The following is a 24,214-nucleotide window of genomic DNA, read 5'->3' on the forward strand; positions in this document are numbered from 1 at the left end:
AAGGACAGAAAGCTAATACCGTTTGATTTTAGACTGCAGTTTAATGCCATTCTGCTTCCCAGACATGACCATGGAGTCAACATGCTTTCTGGATGTGCCCACAAAGGACAGTATTTCTACAGTCTTCAGACTGATGCCATCAAGGGTTATGTCTGTTGCTTCAATGTGAATCTGGTGCTGGCTGAAACATAACCTTTATCTTGGGAGAGAATGATGCAGAGGCCAAACCTTTTGACAGCACTAAGGAATTTCTTTCTCGTTGCTAACAGCTAGGGTACAGTAAGGAGAGAGCATGCAGAAGCTCTCTGCTTACTGCCTCAGTCCGGAAAGATTGAACAGAGTCCAGAGTGGAACAAAGTTTTAATATACAAGGACACTGAACATTAACATCTGAATAAGTCCCTAATTTCATTACAACACAGATTGTTGCATGCAAAGTAAAAGCTTTCAAAATTTTAACTACAATTTAAGACAGCAGCGAATTATATGGGGATAAGTTACCAACGGCTCCTGGAAATGGAAGGTGACTTGGGATGGGATCCCTGATTTGCACATGGTGGGCATGGTACCTCTGTAGTCCACCCATCTTTCTTGTGCTATATCCCTGGGCCACAAGAACCTTCTCCTCTTTGCCAGATTTTCCCCCTCTCTCCCATTCTATCTGAACATTTACCCTGTACTCATCCTTTATTTCTTTACTTGTTACATGATCACTTCATTTTTGGCATGTACAATCAACTTCTATAATCTAATCACTCTTGCTTTCCATCCCAACAGAGACATTTCACTTTGTACTTTCCTCACTAGCCTCCATTTTCCTGACTGTGGAGTAAAAACAACTGTGATTTTTCCCTAAAAAGGATGCTGTTTCTTTCAAAGTTTTCTTATATCAGACTTGCAGCATTCACATTTTTGCTTCTGTTTTAGAAAAAGATTTCCTGTGATTGATGAATCAGTATTGAGGTAGTGGGGAAATAGATCCAAGTTTTTCCACATATTGTAATGTCAATACTAGCACCTATTGAAGCATAGCATTTAAGAGGGAATTGGATGAACACAACTAAAATATTGAGTAAAGGATACATCAGGAAACATGATGAGAATAGATAATTCCATTGCAAAGGAGTAAATAAGAACTGCTAAGTAGAATGGTGGAGGTGGGGTGGGGAGGAAGAGGAATGACTAATACTACAAATATACATGCAACAAAATTGATATGGTGCTTTGGAAGTCATTTAACAAGCTAATGTGATTTGAATATAATTAACAGAGATCATTGCATGTTTAACAGAATTAACAATTCTGGTTAAACATTTAGTACTGTCTGGTCACATTAGTCATTGTTATTCCAAGTCCAGATTCATCCATCCAAATTGATGGCTTCTAAATTCAGCCATACTCAGCTACATCTGACAAAAACCATTAAGTAATCACCCATTTAAAAATGTCAGGAATTAAAAAAGAGTTATGAAAATGTCACTACGTGTCTGTTGGGAGTAGCAAACTAGTACCTTGGAACAAAATAGGACTAAAACATTAAATACGCTTTCACGTCCACCTATCACATTATTCCAGGTGACACTAACAAAATTAGAAATTTTGTCTGTGTAAGCTTGAGCATAGTTTTATGTAAGTAACTCAAATTAAGATGGATGCTGCTTTTCCCTCAAATTTAAAAGAACATAAGGAGTTTCTTTTTGAGCAACATTCTGGTTAAGATAAAAACTGTTTGACTGGAATGTGATTGACGTGTACTTAAAATGCAGATGAAAGTTATACAATGTCAGCATCTCTGCAAACACCAAGAGCTCACTGACACCAACATGAAGCAGTTTCACTTAATGCTGATGCTGCATTATTGTGTAAAGGTATCTAATTCCCAAATCAAGGAACTAACAATGAAATTAAGCAAAGTGAGAATTCCTGAGGAGGGAATTACATACTATTTCAGTTTACGTTCATTCTGGTCATATCTGACTTAGGCAATGGTAGGGCCAAACTAAAACCACTTGGAACCAATCTTAAATTGGTAAGATGCACTCTTTTTTGACCACATGATGAACTTTAGTATGGCATAATAAGGCAGACCACTTGTATTTTAAAACATCCACCAGCAATTTACAACAATTAGCCCTCTAATAAATCAAAGAAATCTTTCCCTACAGCTCAGCAGTCAGCAATTTATTTCTTAATCTAAGCATGCCAGAAGGAATAAAGGACTCTGAAACATAAGCTAATATTGCAGCTTCAAGAAACTAAAACACTGCTGGTGTGGATTTTATTGGGTTGATTGTACCATTGAAACTGGTATGGATTTGTTTCTTAAAGAGGTTGTGTGTTAAGAGCTTTCCTATGGTAAATAATTTAATACTAAATTAAGACACTGCACGAGATAAGTGCAAATAAATATGGCTATGGTTTTAGCATGCAATTGTCTGGACTTGCCTTTTAAATTGATTGAACGAGAACAACAGAAAATTATATTTATATTGCACCCTTAACACAATGAAACACCCCAAGGCACTTCAGAGAAGCATTAAAAAAAGTAAGATACCAAGCCGCATAAACAGATGTTAGGCCAGATGACCAAAACTTAGTTCAAAGAGGTAGGTTTTAAAAGGGGAAGATAATGTAGAGGCGGAGAGATGTAGGGATGGTATCCAGAGCCTGAGGCCGAGTGCAAGGAGTGCAGATATTTCAAAGATTCTGGGGCTGGAGAAGATTGCAGACGTAGAGAGGGATGAGGCTATGAAGGGATTTGAAAAATAGGATGAGAATTTTAAAATTAAGAAATCGGTCGACCAAGAGCCAATGAGTCAGTGAGCAAAGATAACAGAAATTAGACAGCTTGCAGCAAGATTTTGGATTACCTCAAGTTTACAGAGGTGGAATGTGGGAGAGCAGCCAGCAGCAATTCTAAAGGTAACTAAGGCATGATTGAAGGTTTCAATAGATGAGCTGAGACAATCTAATAAAAGATGGAAATAAGCGATCTTAGTAATGTCACAAATATGCAGTTGGAAACTTACCTTGGGAGCAAATATGGCACCAACGCTGCAAACATACTGGTTTAATCTCAGACTGCTGCCAGTGAGATGGATGGAGTGACAACTAGGCAATACAGTTTAGAGCAGGGACCAGAAACAAGGATTTCAGTCATCCCAATATTTAACCAGAAAAAATTTCTGGTTATCCAATGCCTTTATCTGGAACACTGGAACAGAAATCAATAAGATCTGGTTGTGATCTCAGCTCCATTTTCCTGTCTGCTCCCCATAACCCTGGACTCCCTTGTCCATCAAAATCTCTCTCTGCCTTGAATAAATTCAATTAGCCTTCACTGCTCTCTGGGGAAGAGAATTCCACATACTAATGACTCAGAAAACATTTCACCTCAGCATTGAAAAGGAGACCTCTTGTTCTTGAGCTGTTCACCTAGTTCAATCTCAAATGGAAACATCATCCTGGTATCTACATGTTTCAAAAAGATCATCTCTCATCAGATTAGTATCTGATAATTTAGCAACAGACAAATCACAAGAGGTGATGAGTATCATCAATATGAAAGCCAATACTACACCTTTCAAGAGCTAGTTTACAGATATGAATTGGAGAGAGCCTAGGTTAGATCTCTGCTGAACACCAGAGAAATGCTGCAGCAGCAGGAAGAGAAGCCATTGTTAAGTGTTTCTCATTTAGAATTTATCACAGCAAATTATTTGATTCAGGGGTATTACTTCTTGCAGGGAACTAGTTAAAACACCAAGTGCATTCACAAAGGCCAAAGCAATTCATAATCATTACAAAATTAATGAAAAGACTTTTTTTTTTAAAAATTAACACTACATGAAATACTTTGTTACTCTTATTTACACAGTCCAAAACCCGAATACTCAAGTATGTGGAAATAATTTCCTCTGTCTAGTCACCAGCACAAATCTACTGACCCTAGAGGGTCAGACTCAAAATGTGAAAGCAGTATTTTTTGGGGAAGATTTTGCAGGAAATAAAATAGCTCCTCAAATAATATTCTCACCACTAAGTATCAAATTGCTCATATAAAAGCACTGAATGCACTCATTCCAGTGGAGCACCAACTCAAATCTCAGACCTCAATGTTTGCTTTGTGGCATTAGCCTATTAAACGTGGTCAAAAATTTTGAAGTGTAAGCATTCATCAGTGTTAAAGTATTATATTCCAGATGCCTATTAAGTTTGAAAGTTGTTTTGAGAAATGTATGCCTCGTGGTAGCTAAAAGCCACAAAACCACAGGGAATGGAACACATTCAATATGTAGGACTAGAAAAACTGGAAGTATCTAGTTTCTTATTTCAGTGCCATTATTTAATGAGGGCTTCTTGGCAATACACTGGATATACCAAGCATAATATTGTCCCCAGCACCATACAGGAAAGGAGCTGCAGAGTTTGCTTTTATTTTACAGTGCAAGAATTTGTTCAATCAAGTGAAAAATCAATTTTCCGGCTGAAGCCCCACTTTCTGGGATCCAATCCATCCTGATAAACCTGTCCAACCTGATTGGTCCCAATCAGATGCCAGACCTGCAGCTGGTTCCCAGCACGGCAACAGCTTAACCAGCCACCCTTCCCTGGCCTCAAATCCTCTGGTGTTTCCATCCGGCCTCATTCTGCCACTTTCCCACACAAATTCACACAAAGCTCTGCTAGCTTCATTGGGGTATTTGTTCAAAATTATCTCTATACAAAATGTTCTCATTTTAGCAGTACTTCAAACACAAATCAGAATAAGGCTGAGAAAAGATGAGTGGGATTTGGGATAGATTCACAAAGGGAAATAGCTGCCAGAGAATAAAAAGTGAAGATAACAAAAACACAGGAGCTGGAAGAACATAGGAAAGAAAATAAATACATAACAAAAGCAGATGAGTAGGAGAGGACAGCAGTTATATGACAAACAAACAAATCTGCATCTTGGGTCATCCACGATCTCACTTTTAAAGCCCTGTTCCACCAACCTCAGTTCCAATCCACAATCTCATGGGCACCCTGTGCTTGGCTATTTCCTGTTCTTCAATCATTTTTGTTCACACTGACTCGATTCTCCAGCTCACTGAGAACAAGGATTTTGAAATTGTTTATAAATTCTTCATTTCCCTCACTCTATCCGACTCCACAATATTTCAGTCCATATCCCAATTTGCCTCTTCTGCTCTAGGCCAATGATAATTGGCTGGTTTCCATTGCCTGTTTCTCCACAGATAGTGGAACCTGTAATCATCACTTTCCAGTACACTTGAATTCTGTTCCTAAACACATCTGTTGTGTGTATTTCAATCTTCAAAAACTTCAAAACAGTCCCCTTCAACCACACCTTCAATCTGCACCTTTCTCAGTGTTAGATTTCTTTCCACTCTCCCCCATCCAGCTTTAATGAAATAGCTTATAATGTTTTGCCAAATCAAAGATGCCTTATTAAAAGACAGTTTCTGTCTGAGGGTCTAACTCCTCTTCACTAAAAGCACACCTGGCTAAAAAGTATTAAACAAAACAGAGCCAGGTGGTAGGCAGCCCAGAATAGCACAACTATATCAGGAATGAAAAGTTATGATTATGAAGGTGCAGAAAATTTACAGTTTTATCTGGAACTGTGAATGGCCCAAATACTGATTTGTAACATTATGAAAGCTTTTGAGGGGAGAACATCAGGTGATGAAGCAAGCAATATAACAGGTAACTTACCAACATTTTAATTATAGTACATTATAGCATGGCACTTCTAATTACACTTTGAAGAGATAATAATAAGTACCACTAAAATTTCAGCTGTAGATGTCCAACAGCTCCTATAATCTCCTTCCAAAATTTGCACTCATCATATTCCTAAACTACAAAATACAGGTAACTGTAACCAGGACACCAAACCTGCAGTACTGAATAAAAATCAGAAGTGTTTTAAACCACCCAATCGCCCTGAAACATAATAATGTCATTTGTTGAACATCTGATCGATCCAGAATATTTCCATTTGTCAGTCCACCAGTAATGTGCTTTATCACATGGCAATTTGAGTTTCAAGTAAGGGCACTGGTTGCAAGGATTCAGAAATTATATTTCAAAATAAAAGCATCACCACTCATTAATCAACGCTAGTTGGATTGATATTGACTGATAATAGAGCATTCTATTGCTGAAGCATAGAAGCTAAAAATGTAGATTTTACTTTTCCTATAGGATATGGACAACCATATTCAGAAAAATATCCCTTCAATTCATCCCACACAGTAATTAGGCATTGGATTAGTCAGGCATGTCTGAATAAATTATACATTTTCACACTTCTTCAGTTGATGAATATTCAAGGTACAAAAATACCCAGGTTCAAACTGGTAAATGAATGGCTTAGAAATTAAGGGGAGAATAACAAATTACTTCGTGAGTGAACACAACTCATTTTTTTTCCCTCTCACTGATGCAGGAAAATAATTAATTTGGGAGAAATAGAACAACCAACAAAAATCAATGTGTACCATAATATTTACTCCCAGACTGTCAGTATAATTATAAAACAAAAGCAACAACTTGTGTTTACATAGTCCCTTGAAATGTTATTCATTCATCAGGTGTGGGTGTTGCTGGCTTGGGCTGCATTTCTTGCCCTAGCCGGCAACATCCATATATATTTCCAAGTCAGGATGGTATTTGGCTTGGAGGGGAACTTCGAGGTGGTGTGTTCCTTTGTGTATGTTGCTCATGTCCTTCTAGATGCTAGTGGTTTGGAAGATACTGTTACATAGAAACTAGAAGCAGGGGCCCTTTGAGCCCGCTCTGCCATTCATTTTGATTATCGAATTAAATAACCTGGTCCCCCCTTGCCCCGTACCCCTTGATCCCTTTAGCCTGAGATATATCTAACTTCATCTTGAAATCAGACAATGCATTGGCCTCAACTACATTCTGTGGTAGTGAATTTCACACATTCACCACCCTCTGGGTGAAGAAATTTCTCCTCCCCTCAGATTTAAAAGATTTACCCCTTATCCTCACAATATGATTTGTTATAATTCAGGTCAGAAACTCCAAAGTATTTATGAAGCCTACCAGGATCATAAGTTATGCACTTTGAATTTGGCTAGGATAAGCACTATATGGTATGGAGGAGTTTCTGGCGCAGATGGAGGAGGAGAAAGTGGGTTCCCGGACACACGTCCTTTGTTTGAACAGAGGGGAGTATGGTAGGATGAGAGAAGAATTGGTGAATGTTGACTAGGGGAGCGCGTTGGAAGGTAGGTCTGCTGAGGAGCAGTGGAAGATCTTTAAGGAGATCTTTCTTGGTGCTCAGCAGAAATTTATTCCGATGGTTAAAAAGGACCGTAGGAGGAGAGGTAATAAGCCGTGGATAACGAAGGAGGTGAAGGAAAGTGTTAAATTAAAAGCGGAGGCGTTTAGAGTAGCTAAGAGTAGTGGGCAAGAAGAGGATTGGGAGAGGTTTAAATGTCAACAAAGATTGACAAAGAAGTTGATAAAGAAGGGTAGGAGAAACTATGAAGTTGGGCTAGCGCTTAATATAAAAAAGGATAGCAAGAGTTTTTATAAATACATAAAAAGGAAGAGACTGGCTAGGGTGAACATTGGACCCTTAGAGGATGAGAGGGGGGACTTAGTGGTAGGGGATGGGGAAATGGCTGAGGTCTTGAATAACTTTTTTGTTTCGGTCTTCACGGAGGAAGACGTGAATAATTTGCTGGGTGTTAGCGATGGAAAGGTGGTAGGACTGGAGGGTCTCAATGACATTATTGTTACTAGAGAGGCGGTGCTCGACAGACTGGAGGGACTGATTGTGAACAAGTCCCCAGGACCGGACGGAATGCATCCGAGGGTTCTGAAAGAAATGGCGGAGGTGATAGTGGATGCCTTGGTGGTTATTTTCCAGACGTCGCTGGATTCCGGGGAAGTGCCGGAAGATTGGAAAACGGCTAATGTTACGCCGTTGTTTAAGAAGGGTGCCAGGCAAAAGGCAGGGAATTATAGGCCAGTTAGTTTAATGTCTGTTGTAGGTAAAATGTTAGAATCCGTCATCAAGGAGGAAATAGCGAGGCATCTTGAGGGGAATTGCTTGATAGAGCAGGCGCAGCATGGTTTCGTTAAGGGGAAGTCGTGTCTGACAAATTTATTGGAGTTCTATGAGGATGTTTCTAGGGCAGTGGATAGAGGAGAGCCGGTGGATGTGGTTTTTCTTGATTTTCAGAAGGCGTTTGACAAGGTACCTCACAAGAGGTTATTGCAGAAGGTAAGTGGGCATGGAGTTGGGGATAGGGTGTTAGCGTGGACAGAGGATTGGTTGTCAAATAGGAGGCAGAGAGTGGGGGTTAATGGGTGCTATTCGGATTGGCGGTTGGTGACTAGTGGAGTGCCCCAGGGGTCGGTGCTGGGGCCTCAGCTATTTACCATTTATATAGATGATCTGGAGGAGGGAACCGAGTGTATGGTGTCGAAATTTGCTGATAACACCAAGATTGGTGGAACGGCAAATTGCGCGGAGGGTGTGGAGAGTCTGCAGAAGGATCTAGATAGGCTGGGCGAATGGGCCAGGAAATGGCAAATGGAATTTAATGTTGGTAGGAATAATGTTAGGAAGGACTATTTCTTACGTGGTGAAAAACTGCAGCAGGCGAAGGTGCAGAGGGACCTCGGGGTCCTTGTGCATGAGTCGCAAAAACCCAGCCTGCAGGTGCAGCAGGTGGTCAGGAAGGCAAATGGGATGCTGGCCTTCATAGCGAGGGAGATTGAATACAAAAGTAGGGAGGTCTTGCTGCAGCTGTATAGGGCACTGGTGAGGCTGCAGCTGGAGTACTGTGTGCAGTTTTGGTCGCCGTACTTACGCAAGGATATTCTGACCTTGGAGGGAGTGCAGAGGAGGATTACTAGGCTGATGCCGGAGTTGAGGGGGTTGAGCTATGAGGAGAGGCTGAATAAACTAGGCTTGTACTTGTTAGAGTTTAGAAGAATGAGGGGAGATCTCATTGAGACGTATAAGATGATGAATGGGATGGATAGGATAGAGGTGGAGAGACTCTTCCCGCTCAGAAAGGACAGTAGGACTAGGGGGCACAGCCTCAAGATAAAAGGGGGGGGGCGGTTTAGAACGGAGTTGAGGAGGAACTTCTTCACTCAAAGGGTGGTGAATCTCTGGAATTCTCTGCCCGTTGAGGTGGTGGAGGCTGCCTTGCTAAATATTTTTAAGACGCGGGTTGATGGGTTTTTGATAAGCGAGGGGATTAAGGGTTATGGGGAGAGGGCGGGAATGTGGAACTGAGCCACGACAGATCAGCCATGATCTTATTGAATGGCGGGGCAGGCTCGAAGGCCTACTCCTGCTCCTATTTCTTATGTTCTTATATATGCTTAACTTCAGGTATGATTCAAATGATCTAGCCGGGAGGGAGCTTTTATCAAACAAAGAATATAGTTAATATGTATGGAAAGAAAATTAGCAATAACCTTTATCAATTACAAACAAAAACAAAACAACCAAAATAACGTATAACTCAGAACAAATATATCTAAAACTTGCCATAGATAAATAAAACCCTTTCCGTTGGATTAATACAGCAAAGACTAATGCTCATGTGATACTGGGGCTGAGCCCTTTGGATGAATGGTGCAGTTCTCTTGAGGCACGCAGACAAGCAGAACAGCTTCCCAGAACACCTGGGAGAGACACTGTTCGAGCCACCAAGAGCAGATTCTCTACTCCAGGAAGGCAAGAAGCCTTGCTTTCAGTTAAACAGTAGAAATTCTAAAATCGGGGAGAGAAACACTTCTAAACTGCTGCCAGCCAAAACAGAAAAATGAAACCTTAAATTCACTAGGAAGAAACACTGTCCAAACACATGACCTTCCTCCTAACAATGCAGGGTCAAAAAAATCCCAGAGTAAAAATAAACAAACCCCATTTAAAGCACTGAAGGAGGAGTAAAAGGACTTCTAGCAGCTAGCCCAGCAGCAATGAAACCAAAACTGCTTACAGCTACAGAGAACAAGGTACACTAATTTCACAAACTCCTAGTTCTGGACTCTCCCACCAGTGGGAACATTCTTTCTGAATCTACTCTGTCTAACCCTGTTAGAATTTCATAAGTTACTGTGAGATCCCCTCTCACTCGTCTAAACTCCAGTAAACATAATCTAAACTGGCTTAGTTGCTCCTCATATGACTGACCTGCCATCCCAAGAAACAGCCTGGTAAACCTTCCCTGTACTCCATCTATAGCAAGGACATCCTTCCTCAGATAAGGACACCAAAACTGCATGCAATACTCAAGGTATGGTCTCACCAATGCCCTATACGACTGCAGCAAAACATCCCTATCTCCATACTCAAATCGCCTCACTATGAGACCCACTATACCATTTGCCTTCTTTACTGTCTTCTGTATCTGCTCGTTACTTTCAGAACCTGATGCCCGAGGACACCAAGGTCTCTGAGTAGCCACCTCACTCAACTGACACCCATTCAAGTAATAATCTGTCTTTCTATTATTGCTACCAAAGTGGATAATCTCTCATTTATCCACATTATACTGCATCTGCCTACAAACACACACACAGCCTGTCCAAATCATGAAGTATCTCTGCATCCTCAGCACAGCTCACCCTCCCACCGAAATTTGAAGATAATACTTTTGGTTCCCTCTTCCAAATCATTTATGTGAATGGCTGGGGTCCTAATACAACCCCTGCAGAGCCCTACTAGTCACTCACTGCCAATCAAATTTATGCCAACTCTTTGCTTCCTATCTGCTAACCAACTTGCTATCAATCTCAAGATCTCAATCCCATGTGCTTTAACTTTAAGAACTAGTCTGTTATGCAAGAGCTTGTCGAAAGCCTTCTGAAAGTACAAATAAACCACACCCGCTGTTCTTCTCAGTCAACTCTACTAGTTACATCCTCAAAGAATTCCAATAGTCATCAAGCATGATTTCCCTTTTGCAAGTCCATGCTGACTTTGATTATACCACTGCCTTCCAAATGCTATGAAATCCTTGATAGTGGACTCTAGCAACTTCCCCAATACCGCCACAGGCTCACTGGTATATAGTTCCCTGTTTTCTCTCCACCTCAAGGTGGCACAGTGGTTAGCACTGCTGCCTCAGTGCCAGGAACCCGGGTTCAATTCCCCACTTCGGTTGCAGTCTACGTGGAGTCCGCATGTTCTTCCCATGTCTGCGTGGGTTTCCTCTGGGTGCTCCAGTTTCCTCCCTCAGTCTGAAAGACGTGCTTCTCAAGTGCATTGGCCATGCTAAATTCTCCCTTAGTGCACTCGAACAGGTGCCAGAGTGTGGTGACCAGGGGATTTCTTACAGTAAGTTCATTGCACTGTTAATGTAAGCCTACTTGTGACACTAATAAATAAACTTAAACTTTTTGAATAGTGGGCTTACATTAGCTACCCTCCAATCTGTAAGAACCAGTCCAGAGCCCAAAGAATTTTGGAAAATATCCACCAATGGATCTACAATTTCCAGGGCCACTTCCTTAAGTACTCCAGGATGAAAATAATCAGGACCTGGAGATTTATCCACCTTTAATTTCCCTAAAACCATTTCTCTACTAATGCCGATTTCCTTTAGCTCCTCACCAAAACTGTTAAAGAAGCTTTGGTGAGTTTCTGCAGTGCATCTTGTGGATAATGCACTCTGAACATAGGAGCAGGAGTAGGCCATCTAGCCCTTCGAGCCTGCCCTGCCGTTCAATAAGATCATGGCTGATCTGAAGTGGATCAGTTCCACTTTCCCGCTTTCTCCCCATAACCCTTAATTCCCTTGTCTATCAAAAACCTATCTACCCGTGACTTAAATATATTTATCGAGGTAGCCTCCACCACTTCAACGGGCAGAGAATTCCAGAGATTCACCAACCTTTGAGTGAAGAAGTTCCTCCTCAACTCTGATCTGAACTGCCCCCCCTTATCTTGAGGCTGTGCCCTCTAGTCCTGCTATCCTTTCTAAGTGGGAAGAATCTTTCTACCTCTACCCTATCCATCCCCTTCATTATCTTATATGTCTCTATAAGATCCCCCCTCATCCTTCTAAACTCCAAGTACAGACCCAGTCTATTTAGTCTCTCTTCGTAGTCCAAACCCCTCATCTCTGGTATCGGCCTAGTGATCCTCCTCTGCACTCCCTCCAAGGCCAAAATATCCTTGCACAAGTGTGGCAACCAAAACTGCACACAGTACTCCAGCTGCAGCCTCACCAGTACCCTGTACAGTTGCAGCAAGGCCTCCCTACTTTTATATTCTATCCCCCTCGCTATAAAGGCCAACATTCCATTCGCCTTCTTGATCACCTGCTGCACCTGCAGACTGGGTTTTTGCGACTCGTGCACAAGGACCCCCAGGTCCCTCTGCACCATAGCACACTGCAGCTTTTCGCCTTTTAAATAATAATCCCTCCTTCTATTATTTCTGCCAAAGTGGATAACCTCACACTTGCTAACATTTTACTCCATCTGCCAGGTCCTCGCCCACTCACTCAGCCTATCCAGATCCCTCTGCAGACTTTCCACACCCTCCACGCAATTTGCTTTTCCACTCATCTTCACGTCATCAGCAAATTTCGTCACCCTACACTCAGCCCCCTCCTCCAGATCATCTATATAAATGGTAAATTGCTGCCACTGTGCATTGGTAGGGGTGGAAGTGAATGTCTGTGGATGATGTGCTAATCAAGCAGGCTTCTCTGTCCTGGATGGTGCCAAGTTTCTTGAGTGTTGTTGGAGCTGCACTCATCCAGCCAAGTAGAGAGCATTTCCTCTCACTCCTGACTTGTGTCTTATAGATGGACAGGTTTTGGTAGTCAGAAGGTGAGTTACTACAGGATTCCGAGCCTCTATCTGCAATTGTAGCCAACATATTTATGTGGCTTTAATGTAATAGCACATCCCTAAGAGGTTCGCAGGAGCATTATCAAACAAAATTTACTATTGAGCCATATAATTAAGAAGCATCTTACAAGGTGAGAGAGAGAGATAAAGGCGTTGCAGTTTTCAGGAAGAGCTGTGGAGCAAAGGTAATGGCTTTAGTTTTCTCAATCTTTAATTGGTGAAAATTATTGCTCAAACAGTGCAGGATGTCAGATAAACAGTCTGACAATTGACAGTGGAGGGGTCAAAAGAAGTAGTGGAGAGGTAGAGCTGTGTGCTCTCAGCTTCCACACAAACATGCGGATGTCAAATGGGAAGGGGCCAAGGATGGATCGTTGGGAGACACAAGAGGTTACAAACAGTGGTGTGGAAGTAAAGCCATTGCAGATAATTTAGAATCAGTCAACTCCAGGGTTTAGTTACTGAGTAGCACAAACAGAAACTTATTAGAAAATCGCCTTCCCATTCGATTGTCTAGGGCATTGTAGATAAGGAAAATAGGGGACCTAATAACCAAAAATCTTCAAGATCCCAACTTGTAGTGACAACCAGAATGAAGCTGCTTAAAGCTAATTTGATTTACTTTGGTGGTACACATATCAAATGCAAAGCAAAGCGCCCGAATCCATTTGCAACATTAAGAACAGGAGTAGGCCATTCAGCCCCTCCAATCTGTTTCACTGTTAATTCAGTGACATTGCCAATTCTCAAAGAGGAGTACTTACAATGCCAATGATCATTTTTGTGCTGAGCAAAGCAATCCTAATAAAAGTTCAGACAATATGCATATATTTGCACATTTGAGATATGGAATTTTAAAATGGTGTCAAATCAATGACAAGAACAAAGAAATTTACATCAATATAAATAGGTAAAAATGCATGTCTGGTCTCAACACAATTCAAAAAGCAATAAAAACAAAGTTCTAGTGCTAGAATTACACAGCAGGTCTAGCAGCAACTGTGGAAATAAACAGTTAATGTTACAGATCAACAATCTTTCATCAAACTGCCGTGATCTTTTAGATTAGCAGCAAGAGAACATCAAAAGCAAAGAAACAGCCAATGAGTCTAAAGATGCAAGTATATAACTTAAATTCAATTTTGCATTAAAAAAACTTCTCTCCCTTTATCTTCAGCAATCCCTGTACTACAGTCATGGAAAGTTAAAAGAAATGTTGTATTGAATGGAAGCTGATGACCAATGGTGGTTGAGAGGAAATTATGAGGGGTTAGAAGTAAATGTAGCAAGATTACATATTCTCCAATGTGTTCCAAAGGCCATCCACAACATGTAGATTTCAGAGTCGCCACGATTTAGTGAATCCAAAGGCAAATCCACCCAATTATAAACTAACCTATATAAATTACAACCAAAATGCATATATGAAGAAACTAAATTTTAAAATACCAGTACTCCTTCACCGATTAAAAGTTGACCAAGCAGAGATAATGAACTGCTATCATTTTATAAAACCTGTACAAACCTAGTGAGTAAGCTTTCATGAGTTCTTCAACCCTGAATGGAAACATAGAATTCCTACAGTGCAGGCAGTCATTCAGCTCATTGAGCCTGCACCAACAACAATCTCACCCAGGCCCTATCACCATAACCCCACATCCTTACCCTGTTAATCCCCCTGACACTAAAAGGTAATCTAGCATGGCCAATCAACCTAACCAACACATCTTTGAACTGTGGGAGAAAACTGGAGCACCTGGAGGAAATCTACAGGCACAGGGAGAACATGCAAACCCCCCACAGTAACCCAAGGCCAGAACTGAATCGGAGTCCCTGGTGCTGTAAGGCAGCAGTGCTAACTATTACGCCATAATTAATGTGTTTAATAACAGCCAGTAAGATTGTTAGAAATGAATACCAATAGATTATTAATATTGCTAACCAATGAGATTTCTTAAAAGCATCAGGAATGAGGGTATGATGAAATGTATCACTTTTTTTTAAAACATGTAGTTGAATGAAGAGCCTCACCACAATGATGTCAACTCTGGAAATCACTGTGCAAAATGAAAAGACTCTTGTCACTTTAAAAAAGAACTGACTGATTCAAGTTGTTTAGCTTTTCTAGAATGTGTTTTACATGTGCAGTAAATAAAAGATAGTTAGCTAACAAGGCATAGTTACTGCCTTGGCGGAGGCTCACCATTTGCAGAACTGGTGACTTGTCTATACAGTCTCACCCATACAGATGCTCATTTCACATGGTTATCTCTTTTTATATACTACGCCAGAACCTGACACCCAGTAGTCCATGATTTTCCATTACTCATCTGCTAGAAAACACCATAACTTCCTCATTCCACAGTCATATCCCCTACTCTCCTATTTGGACACAGTTAATAATTGAGTGGTTGAAGTTCCATTTGGAACAAAGTAAGTGAAAGAACATCAAATCCAACCTTCTCTTGACACCAAGACACACGCACTTCAAAGCAGTGATCAATAGAAAAAGAGCACGAACTGCTCCCTGGCCAATTTTTCTCTTTCCAAAACCAGGGACACTGACTTTATTGAACCTGTACCGTTTCACTGAGAGCAGTCAACCAAGTGCCACGGCTGGGATCTTGCTTACAGAACTATGCATGTTAAATGGGCAGTGTATTCATTACCCTTGCTGTCATATTGAAGGAACAGGTTGAATTTTTAAAGCAAGGTTTAAAGTTTGTCATAAAAATCAAGCAGTAAAAATTTTCAAAAGGTTTTGCAAAAATAGAAATCACAGGATGAACTAAAATGGGTCAAAAACAAATTGGAACAACAGGTTCATTTTCAAACACCCACTGATTAAGAAAATATTCTCAAAACGTTTCAAAAGTTTGCATTATTGACATCTTGTCAAATTTTACAAACCTACTTTAAATAGAGATACAATTGTTTTCAAATTCCCTATAGTTAAGTAATGTGCCACGTTGTGTGGTTATCTAATGACAGCCAAAGCAACATTGAGGCAATACATATTAGCATCTCTGGGTACAGGTGGAATAAGAAAAGGAAAGTTAGTCAGTGTTCCACCACATGACTGTTATCAAGGCAGGTATAGATCGATGACTGCCAAAAGCAGTGATTGCCAAAAGAACCAGATGTGGCATGAGGAAAACTTTATGCAATAATGGTTAAGATTTGGGATGCACTGCCTGATGGATACAGATTCCATAGTAACCTTCATAAAGGTAACTAGAAAATATTTGGAGAAGAAACTTTGTAGAGACGAAGAAATTGGACTAATTGAATCTCTCTACAAGAGGCAGCACGGTCTTGATTGCTGAATGGCTTCCTTTCCTGCTGTACTGTTCTATGATTTTACATAAAGAACAATCAGTCCACACACCATAAACTATCAAGAATCACCTTATAATTCACTCTACCATGACATCCAATTATATTTCCTAAATAATTTAAAGGTGAAAAGGTGAATTAGAAGGACATGAGGAAAATCTCTTTCATCCCCAGGATGGTGGGCATCTGGAATTCGCTCCCCAAGTTGGTGACTGAGGCCGAAACGCTCAACTCATTTAAAAAGGTACCTGGGTCTGCATCTGAAGTGCTGTAGCCTACATGGTTATGGACCAGATGTAGGAAAATGGGATTAAAATGAGTGGCTAGTTTCTTTTTTTTTGATTGACACAGACACAATGGCCTGGATATCCTTTATCTGCACTGTAAATTTCCAATGGTTCTACAATTTCATAGATTCACTCACTGCCTGATCCAGGAGATAATCAATTGTTTTGTGAAAATCTTCTTGGCGGAAGTCTTGCATTTATTTGCCTTTTACTCAGATGAAGCCATGTCCGATGCTGCGATATAACATTGTCTCAACATTAAATAAAAATAAGGATCTGAAACACTCAAATTAACAAAACATATCTCATTCATCTCCTTTTGAAGCTGAAAACCCTAGGTTTTGCCATTCTTTCTGCACAAATCGGTCCTTCACTGGCCTCGTTTGAATCATGCCACAAACCATTGCTGAAACAGTAAATTTTAAAATGAGGGGGCTACTTGAAAGAGTGGAACATTACAGGCTACAGAAGCAAATCGCTGAAAGTGGGATCAGACCAAGTAGTTAATGCATCAAGAGTAAAGGGACAGTCTTGATTGGTCAAATAGGCTATGTCATGTCATAAGATTTAAGAATGCTTTACAGAATGGAAATTTGTATTTCATTACACTCTTGATGATAGTTAACTTAATTGATAGATCAATTTCTCAGGCACCTTGATTGGACTTCATTTATTTTTGAAAAGGTTAGGTTTACTTTTCCTACCATGATTGCAGCCAATACACAATGGTCAGCTATTACCCATAGGAATAGGAGTTGGCCATTTAACTCCTTGAGCCCGCTCTGCCATTCAATAAGATCATGTCTCATCTGTGATCCAATTCCATGTACCTGCCCTAGGCACATATCCCTGCTCATAAGACAATTGTCCATCTCAGACTTGAACCTAACAATGGAACCATCATCCACCACCAGTTGAGGAACAGAGTTCCAAATTTCCACCACAGTGTGCATGTGTAAAAATGTTTTCTAACATCCCTCCTGAATGGCTTGGCCCTAATTATTCACTCAATCAATGTCTTGTTGTAGTTTTACACTGTTCCCATCTGAAAATGTTTCACTGAATCGTGTGATCAATCTTAAATTATAACCGATAGCATAAGATTCACAAATTGGTTGTTCAGAAAGCAAATACACTTTAGTGATCTTTGGAAACAAACTTTAGTAACTTCAGATCACTCAGCTTGCGCAATCTGCTTAACATTTTCCTCTTCAGAGTCTATTGCAAACAGCACAGTCCATTGCTATGTGCATTCCAACTCAATATCTATTTGCGTAGGTGTGCGTTCATGCCACTTGCTTAACACATGCACATATGGTTTGGGCGTTCTCTGAAATTCTCCTTCCTCTTGGAGGATTTGAAAATTTGAATTTCTAGAGAAACTTCTGACATTTTGGTAAATTGTCCTGTGTCAAATTCCTTTGTTTGATGTTATCAATAGTCCAATTCCTTTATTGTTAAAAAGAGGATTCGCCCATCTGTGCCAGTGAGCTGGAACTTTGTTAAGTTGGTGGCACTAATAATGCAGTTAGCTTGCATCAACAAAAACAACTTACACTCCCTACTTTAAATTGAGTCATGTAAATGTTCTCATCCACCATCCAAAAGACAGATATTGGTTTGAAATCAGTAACATGCAAAATGGTTTAATTTTTAGCAGTATATTTCATGCTACCTGCTTTAAAAAGTGCATAGCTATTAATTTGGAGATGAAAAAGACTGCCTCAAAATGTACAGAAATTTAATGTTTAGGGATACAGAAGTTGACATAATCCTTATGTTTAAAAAGCGTACTTGCAAAACATTTCACAATATTATCCTTGATTTCCTGAGCCTCACAAATATACTCACAGTAACTGTAAACATAGTTAACAGGTTCACCACTCATATAAAGCCCTAAACAGTAGAAATTATGGATATCAATTGTCTTTTATTTATGACAGGTCTTGAGTTACCACTAAGAACACCACCTCTGACTCTTTGCCAACCTAACATTTTACAAATGCATGAAAGGAGTCTCAGCTGGACAATTCCACCATCCCATTGGACCCACGTATCCTCATTGCACCTTGAATAGAAACAAGTGCAAACTACTTAACACAGCAAGAAATCCTATGCCTGATAAAAGCAAAATACTGCACTAAGATAAAAGCATAGTGGCAGTTCACATCCTCTGCTTGAGCCTGAATGAACACAGTAGCTGATCGGAAAACCATTCAAGGGTGCATTACATTCTAAACACCAAACGTACACAGAGAGGATGTCAAACATAGAAACAAACAATTTCAAGAGATGAATATCTTTTTTCTCCATATTGGAAAGCAGGAATAACACAAATGTAAAAGTACGTCAAAAATTACCACAGGATAGATAGGAATTCTTAATTAGCCAATGTATTTTACTGGCAGTAAATTGTATCACAAACTTAAATACAATTCAAAATGTGAAGATAACAAGTAAATAATGTTCCAATGACATAAGATCTTAATTACTGCGAACTCCGACTTTAAACAAAACAAGCAAGGATTTTGCTCCAACAAATCTGATATCTGCTAAATCAAATCTGATATCTCCCACATCAGACCTAAATCACAGCCCAACTGGCAGGAAACCAACTTGCATTTGCGCCTCAGCTGTTATATAACCGAGTGAATTTCGCAAAATAGAACATTTCAGATGAACTGAATGTGTGTTTAAAAAAAAATCCGAGTATTCAGCATTCCACCTCAAATTAAAAGTCAAAACGCTAGTGCCTACTGGCAAAATGCAGTGGTCGAATCCACAAACCCGATGCCAATGAAAAGTTTTACACATCAATTGAAAGACTCTCGGTGGGGGTGGATGAGCTGAATTAAAGTCGTTGCAGAGCGAAGGGGGGGGTGCATAGAATAGGAATAATAACATGAGTCACAAAGAATCACGGTTTATTTCTTACGGCTGGCAATGTTAACTCATCGAGCAGCTCACAGCATCGAATTTATGAAGCCTCGGTACAATGGGGAACTTAACATTTCCAAAATATTGGGGACTTTTATACGAATAACAAAAAAGGGTGGGGGGGTCACTGACAACAATAAAAAAAGGGAAGGAAAGGGACCATCTTCTCCACATTCAAGACGACTAATGGGGAGGGAAAGGGGGGGTTACTTTAGTTTAATTTTTTCCCCACACAAAGTGGGCTCAACACATCCACATTCAAAACGGCAAATGGAGAGGGAAAAGGGAGGGGGCACCAGTTTAATTCTCTCACACACAAAGTGGGCTCACCCAGCTACTGCTGAGCGCTTTGACTTGACAGGCCCTGAGTCAACTTACCCCATCAAACAACCGAACAACCACCCCACACACACACACACCCTCTGATTACCCGGGCCTCCGACCACCACCACCCTCTGTCCCCCCTCCCGCCCCCAAACCCCTGATTCACTCGGTCACGTACCTGAGGCGCTGCAGTCGGCGCACACTTCGTTGGGCCGCAGCTTTCGGGACATCTTTGTGGTTGGTGTTGGTGGGGGTGAAGGTTTGTATTTTTGCCCCCTTCAATACAATTATTATTCTCTCTCCTCCTCGTCCTCCTCCTTTTTTCTCTTGTTTATTTATATCCGACACTGACCCCCTGTCCCCCACCCCCTCCCTAACCCACCCACCCCGACACGGCCTCTGAAGTCTCCCAGGGCCGGTCTATGTATGTATGTGTGTGTGTGTGTTTAGGGCAGACGCATCCGGTTCCGAGACTCAAGTCGTTGGAAAACCGCAGCTTCCCTCACTCCCCTCCCCCTCCGACCATCCGGAAATGACGACACGCGTACGCCGTTTTTTCCCCCATTCTCAACCTGCTGCTGGAATTCCCACGCGCCGTCAGCTGATTGACAGGCGGCTCGAACCAATCAGTCAGGACGGCCGCCTCCATTACGTCACTTCTGGCCAATCATCTCCCGCCTCTCCCTCGCTCTCTCTCTCTCTCTCTGTTCCCGTCCCCTCCCTTCCCCTCCCTCTCCTCTCCGCCCCGCCCCGCCGTCGACACCCATCCAAGACCCCGCCCACTTTTAAATCTGGCAGCCGCAAGGGATGCCGGGATCTGTAGTCCTCCCAGCCCAGCTGGTCCCAGGGTGATGTCATGGGGCAGGCTTCAACACATTGAGCTGCATGCCACTATCTGTATGTGCCAACATTACTGCCCAGGGGGTTTGTCCAGAGGCTGCGGCGCCTTCCAAATTAAAAATTGCCATCAATAATCCTAACCTCCAGCCGCTGAACTACAGCTCCCAGGAGGGTTTTACAGCCGCGCACCTCCAATTTTGCAAGCAATGGGGGTTGCCCATCAAAATACAAGCCCAATGGTTGCATTTTTCCCTCACAATCAGACCTCCAGGCTGAATGCACAACAGATTATATTGCATGCCCACTGGCCACCTAGTAGATTTTCCCACATATTATTGGTAGCCTGCACTCCCTCCTCGTTCTCTGTATGCAGGTTTCCCCCACGCTAAGGTGGTAATTCCTCGCTCTTCGATTTTTCTCCCACTTCCTCTTTCCCAGTACAGTAGAAAGCAAGAATTACAGCGCTTCCTATCGTCTGATATTCAGCAGCCGAGCAATATAGGGATTGGTGCCTGTTGCCAGGGTTTTTTTTTACTGTCTGCTGCAAAGGTAGTTTGTATGATATCTGGAAGACAAGAATGATATCAGAATGATTTCTGCGAGAAGGGTGGCAGAAAAATATCCGTTGCACTATCTGGTTTGGCATAACAAATACAAGGAGCTGGAAAAGGAACTTAGCACCAAGCAGGTGGGTGATGTATGTGCTTGGGGTGGTGCAATGCAAGTGGAATTGCCTGAATGCTTGTCAGATGCAGTAGCATCCGCAAGTCGCTGTTCAATTATGTATCGGAAATTAAATGCTGTCAATGAGAAGAAGGGTATTTAATCTTGCTATGTTAAAAAAACTCGAATTGTGGCAATGTCCGTTTTCATGCATTGGGTTAATGGAATTGTGCTAGCCCAGTATAATGAGTTGATTCCTTCGTTGGTTTAGGTATTGTCTCAATGTATTTCTTCCAAAAAAAATTGCGATCTTGACATTTCCATTATTTATTTACTTTCTGTCTAAATTTTCTTCGGTCACTGGAAAACGAAATGTGCGGTTACTATTCTCCGCTTACTATCTCGTATGGAAATGAGGCATCCATAGTAATACGGAAACCGTATGCCTTGTGTAGTGGAAAGAAGATTATGCCAAGTGCTTTAAAATATTCCTGTAAAACTCTGCTGCACATTTAACTCTCTCCACAATCGAAATGGTTTCGCGTTTCAGAAAATCTGAAAAGGGAGGAAGTTGTATTAGACTGGCCAATAAAAAAAAAGCTTTGTTTGTTTTATCAAATTAAATGTTATGCGGAACTAAAACAACAAAAGCTTGCAAACTAAACACACACCTACATTCAAAATAAGCACAAATACTAAACGAGGCTGGTTTATGTAACAGAAGTCTGCTTAAAAATAAATATTGCTCGCGTCAGGACCTGGCATTTCAATTTATTTCTCAACCATGTAGAGAAATAAACTATCTTCCGTAGTGTTGAGCCCGTTTCCTATCCCATGGATACATTTTTCTGTCTGATGTAGCTTGTCTGATGTAGCTACGTTTGATGAGCAACTGCAAGCACCTTTGGGCTCGGGGTGTCGTTTAGCCAGTTTCTCTGGTGTAAAATGCCTCAGACAGAAACTTGATACAAGAACCAAAAAGAAAAAGGGGGGAGGAGGTGGTCGGTGTCTCTGTATGGGTTGTACTTTCACAGCTGTACGCTTTAAAGAGCTGGATGCACAGTTAATCGCGCAGGCGTCACTGCGCTCCTTCCACTACTGTGCCATCCAGCTGTAACATCGCTCTGCCAAGCATGGTCCCTCTGTCAACCACAGCTGATTCTGAACCCGTGTAAAATTGCTTGCAGGAAGGCACAGGAGTAAAAAAAACAAGGAAAATCCTTCCATTAATTAAAATGTGTCAATATCGTCTTTTTTAAAAAAACATCATTTCAATTGAAAATTTAGAAACGGCTATTTACCACCGCATTAAATAACATTTTGACGGATACAGGAGCACAAACAGGAGTTCAGAAATGTCCCCGCCAATTCTACATTCTGACTGTCGGGTGTCCCAGAAAAGCTTTCGTACAAATAGGGGGTAAATCGCGTTTTGTTTTTAATTGATTGGGGGCAATTTACACAAAATGAGTACATATGAATGAATGTATTCTTGTTTGGGGGGGGGGGGGGTATGGTTGTAGCAAGTTACTATTTTCGAAAAGATTGTGGAGGGTATGTCCAAAATTGAAGATTGGCAGCGATTAGGGGACACGCAGGATACAATTAAGAAAAGCTTATCGTATTTATTTCTCAAGAGGATGTTCATATTCTCATTTACGGGCTGGTTTTGACACGGACGTGCAACATAGCAATTCGAAACCAGACTGGGGAACATTTCGGCTGTGGTCTGCGTCTCCGCAACTTCAAGGACAGTTTTAGATTTGCAGTAAAGCCGAACCTGTATAAATGTTCACATCACAGAGACACAATCTTCTCCAGCAGTGAGAGAACTGTGTTAATGTTAAACACGCCTGGATCTCCAGTGCCAGTGCGAATAGCCTGAGCTGCTGACCATGTTTCACCTGGCCCCGGATCCGCTACATTTTGGAGCTCCGGGATTCCCAAAATCCACTTTCTCCACCTCTTTTTGGAAAGAAGGACACCCCCAAAATCATCCCACCCCACAGTCAGCTGAACCTCACCACGTTGTGACGAGCAGTAAATAAATTCTTTGTGACCAATCTGTTGCCTTTGGCACACTGTGGCAGCGTGTAAGCACGGAGAGAGGCAGCATCGCACAAACCACACCATTCCCACAACAGCTTTTAAAACCACAATCCGCAACTGGCAGGTTGAGAAAAAAAATACCCATAAAGAACAGATAGGCATTACTCTGGACCGGAAATGCAGCAAACGGCGCAAGACACATTTCTAGCACCTCTTTGTAAATGGGGTAGGGAAATTATAAAAAGGCTCTTGAGCTGTGGGTGGATGTGGCTTAATTCACCTCGACTTTGCAAACAGAGAACCGCCACGGACCTTCCGTGTAGCCCGAGAAACACCCGAAATATCACTAGCCAATTATTGGGAACTAATTTGGACGGCTAGCATGTTAGGAATAGGGTGCACTGAGCTTCCAGTTAATCTGGTGACTGCAAAGTTCTAGACGGTGGTGGGAAACCCATGATGTTCATCCCCGCTGGCGATCTACAGGATATTAGACCGTGGATCTTCTTCCAACAATAATCTCGTCTCCCTACCCCCGCCCAAGTCAGGTCATTAGAACAAATATTTTACAGTCTACAGGTCATGTACAATATTTGGACAACTCTGTGGGCAAGGTTATATTTCGTGTATAATTTCAAAACGTGTTCCCAATTGGCTCGAATGTAAAACACAAAACAGCCTTTCGTTACTATGCCATTGTGGAAAGTTTGGTGCCCATTTCAGCCTTGGCGTGGCCATCAGTAACAAGATTCAGCAACCTGTGGTCCAAATTGTTCTTCCCCCGCCGCTCCTCCTTTTTCTAACCCACAGCTCTGCAACTAACAACGAATAAAACATTTTTATTTAAATCGCCCATACAGGATAATGGAAATAGACATGATTCAATAACAGACATTGACTGGGTGGGG

The 24,214-nt window shown here is 41.4% G+C and overlaps 2 protein-coding genes across 10 annotated transcripts in view; one reads left to right on the forward strand and one right to left on the reverse strand.

Moving 5' to 3' along the window:
- Positions 1-20,082, reverse strand: part of git1 (G protein-coupled receptor kinase interacting ArfGAP 1) — a 190,869-nt gene extending 170,787 nt beyond the window's left edge. For all 6 annotated transcript variants that reach the window (XM_080210843.1, XM_080210845.1, XM_080210842.1 and 3 more), the window contains exon 1: positions 19,933-20,082. In XM_080210843.1, the coding sequence (XP_080066969.1) occupies positions 19,933-19,984 (52 nt within the window). In that variant the 5' untranslated portion in view covers positions 19,985-20,082. The remainder of the gene's footprint in view (positions 1-19,932) is intronic.
- Positions 20,083-21,103: 1,021 nt separating this feature from the next.
- The window catches only part of ankrd13b (ankyrin repeat domain 13B), a 353,491-nt gene continuing 350,380 nt past the window's right edge, over positions 21,104-24,214 (forward strand). For all 4 annotated transcript variants that reach the window (XM_080210421.1, XM_080210424.1, XM_080210423.1 and 1 more), the window contains exon 1: positions 21,104-21,282. In XM_080210421.1, the coding sequence (XP_080066547.1) occupies positions 21,184-21,282 (99 nt within the window). In that variant the 5' untranslated portion in view covers positions 21,104-21,183. The remainder of the gene's footprint in view (positions 21,283-24,214) is intronic.

The sequence above is a fragment of the Carcharhinus amblyrhynchos genome, chromosome 23, assembly GCF_965287045.1.
Source record: "Carcharhinus amblyrhynchos chromosome 23, sCarAmb.v2.hapA, whole genome shotgun sequence".
NCBI lineage: Eukaryota > Metazoa > Chordata > Chondrichthyes > Carcharhiniformes > Carcharhinidae > Carcharhinus > Carcharhinus amblyrhynchos.